This window comes from Boleophthalmus pectinirostris, unplaced genomic scaffold, assembly GCF_026225935.1.
Source record: "Boleophthalmus pectinirostris isolate CB_2022bp ecotype Guang Dong unplaced genomic scaffold, ASM2622593v1 HiC_scaffold_13, whole genome shotgun sequence".
In the NCBI taxonomy this organism is placed as follows: Eukaryota; Metazoa; Chordata; class Actinopteri; order Gobiiformes; family Gobiidae; genus Boleophthalmus; species Boleophthalmus pectinirostris.
This window is the reverse complement of record NW_026571036.1, coordinates 30750024-30762071: the sequence shown is the minus strand read 5'-3', so window position 1 is coordinate 30762071 and position 12048 is coordinate 30750024. Positions and strand designations below refer to the sequence as shown.

General features: G+C 38.0%; 1 protein-coding gene across 1 annotated transcript in view; it reads left to right on the top strand.

The window, feature by feature from the left end:
• The window catches only part of LOC110168285 (MAM domain-containing glycosylphosphatidylinositol anchor protein 2), a 488675-nt gene that overhangs the window by 364111 nt on the left and 112516 nt on the right, over positions 1 to 12048 (top strand). The window contains 1 exon segment of the mRNA XM_055149295.1: positions 6034 to 6211. Within this exon segment, the coding sequence (XP_055005270.1) occupies positions 6034 to 6211 (178 nt within the window).

Genomic DNA, 12048 nt, shown 5'->3' with positions numbered 1-12048 from the left:
CTGTAGGGGATTACATTTTAAAAGTAACCTTCCCAACACTGGTAGTAGTAGTATCAGTAGCAGTAGTAATTTTTAAATAATCCCAGCACTTGAAACGGGGGCATTTGAGATTGGCCGTGGGTCAGAGCTGTTGTCAAGGATACAGCGTCTGGTCGTCTCCTCTGTTGCCTTCAGCTCGTGAGCTAAAAACAAAACCTTCATTTGTTTCACAATATCAACACGGGGCCATTGGTACAGAGCATTTTTAAGTCATGCAAAATCACAAACAATATCTGCTGTTGTCTTTTCAAGGTCAGAATAAACAGAAAATGTAAAAGAAGGTGTTGCAAACAAAGCTGCTTCAGAACTACTCTCCTTTGGAACTGGAAAAGTACAATGTTAAAAAATAGAAGCAACAAAAGGACAAAAAATACGTCATTAAAGACTTGTGTCTCTCTTAATGGTGTACACACAGATTGTATATATAAACGTGAGCATGGGCACGCTTCTGGCTCCATCGACTATGGCTCCAATTCACTTTCTATTGAAAAAAGCATCAGCCCTCTCTCTGTATTTGCAGCAGTGAGCCTCGTCATTCAGGTCTTAAAATGTTCGTATTAACCCGCTCTACATGATTATTTTAGTTTTTCTATTGATATTTTGCAGCTGATGCCATTAACATTACCTGGAGGTGTGATTCTAACTGTAGACACTGCTCTCTCTGAAGCTTTGTTACTCAATTTAGACTTAAAATTTAGCTTTATTTTGACACAATCAAGCCATGAAGAAGTGATATTGCTGAAGCTACAACAGGTGAGCTGATTTGTGATGTTAAACAAGTGTCTCGCACATATCATTATAGTTTTTTCAGTTAAGGCTGCTACACACTATGGGATTTTTTGGTCTTAAGTGCACACCACAGACACGAGGAGAATCTTAAGAGATTTTAAATCTCCAATCACAAAGACTGCAGCGAGATATGGCTGCGTAAAACAGACTAAAGTTGCACACATACCTTGCGACGTTTCCTGTTTAGAGTAAAACCACTTGCATATTAAATGTTCAAAAGATCAGACCATTGCACTTCTAGTTTAGATACAAGTCAAAATGGTGTTACTATTATTATTTCTGAAATGTGATGCAGTACTTCAAATACATGACTTTAAATGCACATAAGGTTGGCGTTAAAGTCCACAGGAAGTAGAGAGTCACAATCGCTAATCTGCAGCTTCACCTAGATCCGTGCACTGTGTGGATGTAAACAGACACACGTGAGGAACTACTTTTGCCTTTTTATTTTCAAAGAACTCTTCAAACTGGATTAATAGCACTGTTTTCTTGAATGGCATTATTTGTGGATTACAAATTCTATGGATAATATGAATGAGATGCTTCAGTTTAAATTTACAACTTTACAAGAAATTTGTAATAATTATTATTATTTATTTCCTGAGTGTGTGTATTGCGCTTCTGTGTCCGTCACTCTGATCCATCATTTCTGATCATCCGTCTATTTCTGACGCTGCTCTGTTTTATTGGCTGTTACTATGGCATTGCTGATGTTTGGTGGTTACAATCTGACAGAGCAGCTGAGAGTCACACACACGAGGAGCGTACCAGCTTCAAAATCGCACATGAAGACACAAAGTCGCTTCCCCGAACTTGGGAAGATGCAAATTGCAGCCAAAATCTGGCAAATTCTCGTGTAGTGTGTGGCGGCCTTTACTCACCCTCGTAAACAGGATTTCTACTGATCACAGACTCCTGAAAATGCATTGTTTAAATCAATTTCGTATTTTACATTTTTCCATAGAGTAAAACAAATAGAAGAACATATAGAAGCCCCCAGTGTGATGTCAGTTGCAAAGTATCAATGTACACATATCCAGTGATGCACATTTTATCAAACAAACAAACAAACAAACAAAAAAACACATTAACATTGCAATCCTGGCTTCCTCATGCACTTGCAGTTTTAAAGGCAGATCTCCGCAGTTTGTTTATAATTTGCTTGAGTTCAGATACACACAGGCTTTGAATGCTGCTAATGAGAACCGTCCTTCCACCATCTTGGAGAGGAAAGTAGTGTATGCAGGTCATGGAGCTCCTATGGATGGGGTTAATTGGGCGATTAGAGGAGTATCCTATAGCCGTGATAAAGAGGAGCTGATTTAGTCTTCGCTTTCTCATGTCAGTGTGTGTTGGGCTTTGATCATAGGCGTACCATCTTCTTTATAGACTTGTTTATTGGGGATGTTTGAAGTGATTTGCGCAAATAGTGCCAGTGCCAACAAGAAAAAGGATGGCTTCATTAAATTATTATTACTCATGTTGTAGTCAAATGTACCATTGAGCGGATGAAAGGGGAAAAGGCTTTGAAAGTATTGATTTATCTTATCCAGCAAGCGCGCATCACAGCAAGAAGGTCCCAGGTTTGATTCACAGACCAAGTGAGGCTTTTTCTTCAAGTAGTTCAGTTCACACATGAATCTAAGACTATGTTTTCACTGAAATGAATCACTGTATCACTGTATCGAAAATGTTCTGCTTCCAGACACGTAATTTCTGTGTCCTCAACCTTCCCTATCCACACAACGTTGTGCATATTTATTTATGTTTTACAGAAACAAAACTTAAAACCACATGGCTCATTTGCATAAACTCAGAGCTCAAAAAAAACAGCTCACTATAGTGCGCTGATGCAGCTTCTGTCGCACTAAAGGACACGACTCAGTGGAATATGAGTGTTCTTTCTGTGACAGAGGGGTGTCCTGCTGATGGTGAGTCTGTTCTGTGCTTCTATTCGCGCTGGAGGTGGTTCATGTTAAACTTTTCAGAGATTATACGTCTGCAGGTCATAAACATAGACCGTATATATGAATAGACATATATTCTAGCCTCTTGGCATTTTGGCGGTGAATTATTTTGTGGCGTATAGACTACATCAGTGTATGAGCTTTTTCAGGCGTCCACACAGTGCTGGTGTAGTATAGAATTTTGACCCTGTGGTGAGGTGACCCCGGGGTCAGAATCCTATTATGGTACAATACCTATAAAAATCTATATTTTATTAATAAAGAACTTGAATTCTATAGAAAAACTTTGAATATTAATACTATATCTGCAAATTAAAACATATTGACATATTCAACCCTCCAGTATGTTTATTATAGTTATGATGATGTGACGTAAGAAGTAATGTTAGTTGAATATTGACAATGATCAGTTATATATAAAGGAGGTAAAAATCCTATGGCTATAGTAATCTGACCCCCAATATGTTTATTATAGTCAGATACTTTCAAGTGGCTCACCTACATACGTTACATTTACACAAAATACCAAGTCGTGATCCATAAAAACTGTCCTTAAAATACTTTAAAAGATCATGAATATGTATTAATATATAATAAAAGAAAATTACATGAGAAATAATGATCATATAAGTAACTACTAAAGAACAAAGTAAGGGGCGTGGTATGTTGACACCGGGGTCAATATACTATGGGGGTCAAAATACTATCTCACACCGGATCAGATCCATACTCAGATAAATACGTGGGAGCTGGCAGCACCAGATCGTTCCATCTCTGGAGCCATTTTCCATCAGATTAGTGTGGACGAACACTGCATCCACAACTAAAACAACTCGAATACATACTAGTGTGGACGGGGCCTAAAACTTACAAGATGGGCTGGATTTCTTGGATTTCAGAATGATGACACTGACATGACAATGATGACTGTTGCCATATTAACAAAGTGACAATTCAAAACTAAATATTATATCTTTAAATTGGCCAAACATCCTCAAAATGGCATCATAGCAAGAATATGAAACCCATGAAAAGGTACTTCTGGTCAAAATCCTGCCCCAGGTCTCAAGGTTGTACCAATACCAGTTGAGGATTGGGTCAAATGCAAAGGACAAAATTACAAGATTATGTTTGGAGCACGTGCACATCAGATTTTTTTCAAACAGAACTAGCCAATGAGTCAACAGCCAATCAGATCGCTACGTTCGGCACTTACTTGTGGGTTGACAAGAGATAAAAATAGTTTATTAGTAGCTCCAGCCTCAGTACACAGTGGTCTCATTTAGTCATAAAGTTCTGCCTTTACAATACACTCTTGTTTTTTGCCCTTCTCTCTGATGTTGCAGGTCAGTCTGACCTCAAATCCAAAAATCACTAAGCACGATCAAAAACAACAAAGCAAACTAACAAAACAAAAAGCTGTACACGCGGATAAAACATGTGGAATGCAGTGAAAATATATTCATGTAACAATTATTGAACAGTAAAAGAAAATAAATGTGTTTTAAGAAGTGATTTAAAGCCAAAATGAGTCAGTTTGTCTAATGTGAAATAGGAAACTCATTCTATAATTTAGACCCAACAACAGAAAATGCTCAGTCTCCTCTGTTTCCTCCTGGAGTAAACATATTAGTCATAATAGTAGCAGCTTACTGACTGTTGCTGTATTTCTTTGACATTATAAAAGTATCACTATAAAATTATATTTAGTAGGCATAGTATGTAATTTATTTTGTTATCTGTAAATGTTTATAAAATTTTGTTATCAATGTACAGCAACCACATCATTTTAGAATTTTTGAAACTATGTTATGAACACAGGTAGGTTAATATAAGTTGTTGTTTTTTTCTCCTTCCCCCTCTTTTTCAATGTGCTTTTCTGTTGTTTATAATGTACTGTATATGAAGTATGTGTATAATTATTGTTTCTCTCTTGGCACAAACTCAAAATAAAAACAAATCAAATCAAATCACTACTAGTGGTGGAACATAACGAAGTAAAAGAAGTAAAGTACTGTACTTAAGTATATATTTTAGGTATTTGTACATTTTAAAGAGTATACTTTTTACTTTTACTTGACTATATTTGAGAGTAGGTATCTGTACTTTCTACTTCATTACATTTTGTAATTGGACTGACAAGTAAAAGTATTTTTACCTCCGCCAAGGAGGTTATGTTTTTGCCGGCGTTTGTCTGTTTGTTTGTTTGTTTGTTTGTTTGTTTTGTTTGTTTTTTGTTGTTTAACATGTTACTCAAAAAGTTGGAAATTTGATTTTGATGAAATTTTCAGGATTTGTTGGAAATGTGAAAAGGAAGAACTGATTCATTTGGATTTTGGGTGATCCAGAAGAAATCCTGGATTCTGGATCACTTTGAAATTTTAGTTAACATTGTGGTAAATGGGGCCAAAAATTTGGTTTCTCAATATCTCGGTTAATTATTGACCAAACCCCATGAAATTTGACTCAGGGATGGACAATGGGATCCTCTTTCATATTCCAAAGGCTGATCCGGATCTGATCCAGAAGACTGATTTTATCGCAATTTATATAAAAAATGGGGGTAGTGCTTGGCGGAGGTCTGCGCTCTCTGAGTGCTTTTCTAGTTTATTATTGTGTGAGACCTGCTGAAAAGGCTGAGGGGTTTATTTATTTTAACACATTCATACTTAGAGCAAACAAAAATAAAAGCAGCGTGGAAAAAAATCAATTCAGTTGTTTGTGTTGAACAAAATTCAACACAAAAGAAGCTTTATTACAGAAGATCTCAAAATCTGTGTGAAATACTTTTACTTTTTTAAATACCTTTTTACTGTAATACTTTTACTTAAGTAGAATTTTTCATGTGATACTTTTACTTTTGTATTTCCTTACTTTTACTTAAAGGTGCACTGCTCAACTTTTCTGGTGGAGGTCCGCTACTTCTTCTTTTTTTTTTTTTTATTACTTTCCCTGAAATATTCCATGGTGTGACATTAAACACATCCATGTAGTATTTATTCATTACATGTGTTTCTATTGTTCAAAAACACAATAATTCCTTCTGTGAATAGGGCGTCTCTCCACAGATCTGTATGTATGTAGTAAGTAAATGTAGCATAGTGCTGTAACATGCTTGTCTCCCTCGTGATAGATAGGTTTAATCTATACTTTGGAACATTCTAGACAAAGCAATAACATTTCCTTTGAGACAAGCACTATAGTCTGTAACACCCCCTCCTTCACCTTCTTGTTTCAGATGGGGCTCCAGCGCTGGTGGGAGCAGGAGATCCCAGTGGACGGCCCCATAAACAAAGGCGAGCTCATGACGCACAACCTGACGGAGCTGATCAAACCTGAGTCGTATGAAGTGCGCCTCACCCCGATCACGCGCTTCGGAGAGGGAGACTCCACCATCCGCATCGTCACCTATAGCGGTGAGTACGGCTGGGAATCACAGTCCTTTAAAATGTAGACCCATACAGGATACATGACTGACAAGACTATAACAACACAATATGGTGATACTGCAGTCATAAGTATTCAGTATTCAGTATGCAGTATTCCTTTACTTTGAAATGATTCATCGGTATAGAACAATATAGCGTCAGGGGTGTGCAAAAATATATTGTGATACTAAATTTGGTGTTACATGTTTTGATATATCGGCAATGAGTATTTTTTTGGTTCTTTTAGCAAATTTTTTGTGACCGCACCACACTTTTGTTGCATATTTAGTGTTTTTAGGAAACTTGTTTATGCAATACACTTAACATATTCACTGTTTTGATGAGTAAAATAGATGTATTATAACTTTGCACAAGCAGGGGGTTAACCAAAAAAATATTGTGTCTAAAATGTATTTGGTTCTCAAAAAACAGGAATATATCACAGAGAATTATATGTGTCAAATTAAAGATACTGTACCTACCTGATTTTTACTTCTGAGCATCAGCCAAGATGAGTTTATAAGCGCTTTTTCACAACTCACACTAACACTCACAACAACTACATGCTAACACGCACATCCTGATTATCATCCAATAAAACACAGTAATTGTTAGATGCAGACAGAGTGTAGCAGACTTATTTTGACCACAACAGCTGCTTATACCATATATACTGTATTTTCCGGACTATAAGTGGCTCTGGAGTACCAGTCGCACCAGCCCAAAAATGCATAATGAAGAAGAAAAAAGCATATATAAGTTGCACTGGACTATAAATTGCACTTTTTGGGGGAAATTTATTTTATAAAATCAGATATCAACAACCGACATTTCATGCTGAAAGGCAAGTTCTAGTAATAACAACAGAAGAGAGAACCACAGACTGTTAACATCACATATGAACAGTTCTTCACATAACTATAGTATAAACAACAGAACAGAGCAAGTTCAACAAACTCTCCATCTCACTCCAAATCACTAAATCCATTGAATTCTTCATCCTCTGTGTCACTTCTGACAGGATGGTTTCAGTTGTCACTTAAGTCCAGGCTTTGTTGATCCATCCAGTCACTTCCAGGAAAGTTGCATAGTGCATACTGTCCTAGTTGTCACAAGTTTCTTTCTGCTGCTTGATTACCGTTTTTGGCTGCATTTTGCGCTACTTGCTGCTTGTAATCTGCAAAATATGATTTTGTTTTTGGGGGCATTTGTGTTTAGTCTTCTCAGTTGGTTCGATCAATTGACATGATACAGACAGGATAGAGGCTCTTTCTGCAGGAGACATGCGCAGTAGAGTGAAGTGACAGTGGTACAGGAGTAATAGGAGTAGGAGCACACTGGCACACAAGCCTAGAGCCTCTCGCAGCTGTCAGTGTGAAAGTTTTAATATGTAAGTCGACAGAGTATAAGTCTCACCCAAACCATGGGAAAAAAGTGTGACTTATAGTCCCAAAATATGATATATGTACTGGGGCAAGACAGATTTTGCTCAAATACATAAGGAAAAAAAATCATGTCGAGGGCCTTGAAGAACAGTTTTGTAGATATTGTGTTGTTTACAGTGAGCCGTGGGTTTCCTTAAGCACAGAGCACATGTGGATAGGAGATCTAAAAGCTGTTCTAGTGAGAGGAGTTTGGTTTAGGCTAATGCTCACACATGTGGCTGCACAGGTGGAAGAATTAAAGACACAGCTGCTAACGCTAACTGTTACCAATGAGCTAGCGCTAACTGTCGCTAATGCGCTACAATTGAGGAATGCTAGTTTAGCGCTTTTGGACGGCGGTGCTTTATGATCAGTAAAATCAACATTAAAGGGCCCATATTACTCTATTTTTCTGATCTATATTATAACGTTTAAAACATATCTGGAGTTGTATTTTGATTCATTCACATTTTTAACACAAAAACCCTGCATATTTAGACTGAGTTTTTCTCTAGGGTGACCAGATTTTCTAAGTCAAAAACTGGGACGCCCTGGTTTGTGGTGGTTGGTAATAATCAATTATGAAACGAGTGCATAATTAAGGAAAACTGTTCTGCACTTGCCCCATTCATAACTAACCTGTGAATGAGTATACACACATTTTCTTTATGTTTTGGTGATTTTTAAACAGCTTTTCTGTATTTTACCTAAACAAATGGCAATGTATGACGCTCTTTACTGTTGGCAGGGAACACGTTGGTCAAAAATAGGGACTCCTGGGACATTTCTTGTATAAAACTGGGACAAATCTCTGCTTCTGTATAAATCTGCTGGGACAGGGGACCCAGGGCTCAAAGCTGGGACTATCCCGAGTAAATACTGTCATCTGGTCACCCTTTTCTTCTCTCAAACAGAAATTCCTGTTCCAAATTGTGATGTCATGTGGTAATACAGGAAGTGCTTCACAGTGTTTTTCCATACACCTTCACTAAACTCTCCCGCGAGCCTCTTGCTATAGTCCCACAAACTGAAGATGAATATAAAGTAACATAAACAAATGACAAATGCATGCTTATCATACATCATTTGTGCTGAATATTTTATTTGGCATTAATAAAAACATTTTAAGCAACCCAAATTTGCGGATGTGGTCTACTCTTGCATACATTTTAGACAATTCATTTCCGCTTCTCCATGTTTGATAGAGCTTAAGAAAACGAAAGTTCCTGTCTTGCGGGATTTGCGGGCGGGACAACATATCGCAGATACAGACGGGAGCGGGAATGAAAATTACAATTCTTTTTGGGTGCGGGTGGAATCGGGACTGAAAATTCTGTCCCGCTCAGACTTCTACTTGAAATCTACTGCTTCATGACATCACAAGGTGGAACAGAGTCGGCGTCAGAGCACATGTACTGGAGGGGCGTGGGTCACCAGCAGGGGGGGCACTGCCATTTGCGAAATATTTTAACGCGGTGGAGTCATACAAAGCAGAAATGCTTCAAACACGTTGTTCTTAAACAGTATTAGGCTAATTATGTGCTGTTATTATTATCATTATTATTAATATCATTATTATTATTAGCTGCAATAGGTGTTGAGGTTGTGTGGTAGACGATACGCACACAAGACAATAATAAAAGGCTGAGGTTTATAAAAAAAAATAATAATAATAATAAGGCCTGTCACTGGTTGTAAACATTAAACAACAGCCTCATCAAAAACACCCCTGAAAAACATCACTGAAAGAAACAATCAGGCAAGACAAAGCCACGCATCGGGCAGCACCAGGGCTGTAGTGGGCGTGGTACACGAGGGTACACCGTCCACACACTTCTCCTGATGTGCTCCGGCAGCGGTAGCGACAGCCCCGGGTCCCGGCGGCAGGTCTCTCAGTGTTTTCGCTCTTTGGCTCTGTTCTCACCATTTCCTGTGTGGAGGTTTAGGCTAAAGTAGCAGCTGCCACTAATCGTGAAGCTGCTACGAGTTGACGCAGCAGGTTGACATGACGTGACGTGACAGAACAGTTGTCCAATCACACTCAAGCCCCCAGGTTCCAAAATGGCCGCCCATTCAAGTCAATGGGCAGAGCTCAATGGCGCATGATCCCAGATTAGCCTAGCATGGCTAGGTACTTCCGGTACCTGTGGCACCAGTGGCCGCTAGGGGGGGCACGGCCCTCAAATGCCCCACCTTGCCACCGACACCGAGGTGGAACAGAGCATTTAGAACTTTGGAGATGTAGACTGACTAACAATCCAGGATTTCTCAAATATATGAATGAAGCAAAACACAACTCCAGGTCTGTTTTGGAGAAGGTACCAACATTCTAAAATGGCTTAAAACTCACAAAAGTCAAAATTGTGTAATATAGCACCTTTAATAAGATCCAGAATAAGATATGACAAATTTAACGTTTAGACTAGTTTACTGACAAATACTTTTCATATAATTCATCAAAGTATCAACCAGTGGATACGATTCAGTTTGATATTTTAAGAGGAATTTTCTAACACCCCTGGAAGGAAAATCATCTTTTATTTAGTCAAAAGTGAATGACGATGGCAGATGTGGTAAATTATGGAATATTTGGCTCAGCTTTGTGTTATCAGCACTTCATTTTGACCTGCTCAAGAGATTGTAATCTGAACATTGTTGTATCTATTCAACTAAGGTCTTATATAACATAAAACAGACTCTTGTGAGCTTTAAGTCATGTTAGAATGTTGTTACCTCCTCAAAAACAGACCTGGAGTTGTTTTGTTTCATTCACATGCTTGAGTAACACTTTATTATTACTCTGTCCATGTCTCCAAAGCTCAAAACACTTTAGTGGACACTCAGAAATGTTACATAGTGCAGCTTTAACACTAAAACAAGACCCAAGTAACATTGTGATCAAATACTGTCTCACTTTCTCTGAAGTATTTTGGGTGGTACTTACTCTAAGAGAGGCCAGTGACAGCACAAAGTATTTTTGAGCAATAAAAAAATCTGAAATTGAATGCATACAATATATGTTAAAGGCATGCTGTGGAACATTCCAGATCAAGCAATAACATATTTAGTGCACCTTTAAAACTAAAATGTATACCAAAATATTTTCAAGTATTTTGGGATGTTAATTATTCTTGACTAAGTACAAATATTGACCTCTGTACGCCCCATGCTGGTGTGTTTTTGTATTCAACCTCTTGTATAACCTCATGGCAGCAACTCCAAAAGCAACATTTTCATTTAATACATTCTTATTTTTATCATAGTAGTAAGTATTTTTAAGATGTTTTACTTTTACTGTAGTACAAATATTGACCTCTGTACTCCCCCTGCTGGTGTGTTTTTGTACTCGCCTTCTAGTATAACTTCCTTGTTGTCCTAATGAGGCGTGGCCGCGACTCCAAAAGCAACATTTTTATTTAATACGTCTGTATTTTTACTCACTTTACTTTTATTTTTCCTAGATGTTAAATTTTTTTTGACTAAGTACTTTTACTGTAGTACAAATATTGACCTCTGTACACCTCCTGCTGGTGTGCTTTTGTACTCGCCCTCTTGTATAACCTCCTCTTTGTCCAAATGAGGCGTGGCAGCGACTCCAAAAGCAAAATTTGTATCTAATACTTTGTGATTTTTATAGTAGTATTAAGTATTTTTGAGATGTTTCACTTTTACTGTAGTACAAATATTGACCTTTATACGCCTCCTACTGGTGTGTTTTTGTACTCGCCTTCTTGTATAACCTCCTCGATCGTCCAAATGAGGCATGGCAGCAACTCCAAAAGTAACATTTTTATCTAATACTTTCTTATTTTTACTCACTTTACTTTCACTTTTTCTTGATGTTACATTTCCTTGACTTAGTACTTTTACTGTAGTATAAATATTGACCCCTGTACCCCCCCACTGGTGTGTTTTTGTACTCGCCGTCATGTATAACCTCCTCGATTGTCCAAAGGAGGCGTGGCAGTGACTCCAAAAGCAGCATTTTTATCTAATACTTTCTTATTTTTATCGTAGTAGGAAGTATAACATAACATCCTTTTTGTCCAAATGAGGCATGTCAACGACTCCAAAAGCAGCATTTTCATCTAATACGTTCTTATTTTTATCGTAGTAGGAAGTATTTTCGGGATGTTTCACTTTTACTGTAGTACAAATATTGACCTTTATACTCCTCCTGCTGGTGTATTCTTGTACTCGCCCTCTTGTATAACCTCGTCTTTGTCCAAATGAGGCGTGGCTGGGACTACACATTGGTTACAGTTGACCTTCTGGCTGGAGTCGGGCTGCGTGGAGTCGCTCAGAGCTGGCTCAGAGCCGGCTGTAGCATGTTTCCTCTGATGCCTTCAAATGAGCCATGACTCAAGCATCAGTTTTGCTTTAAAGATGACACGAGCGTTC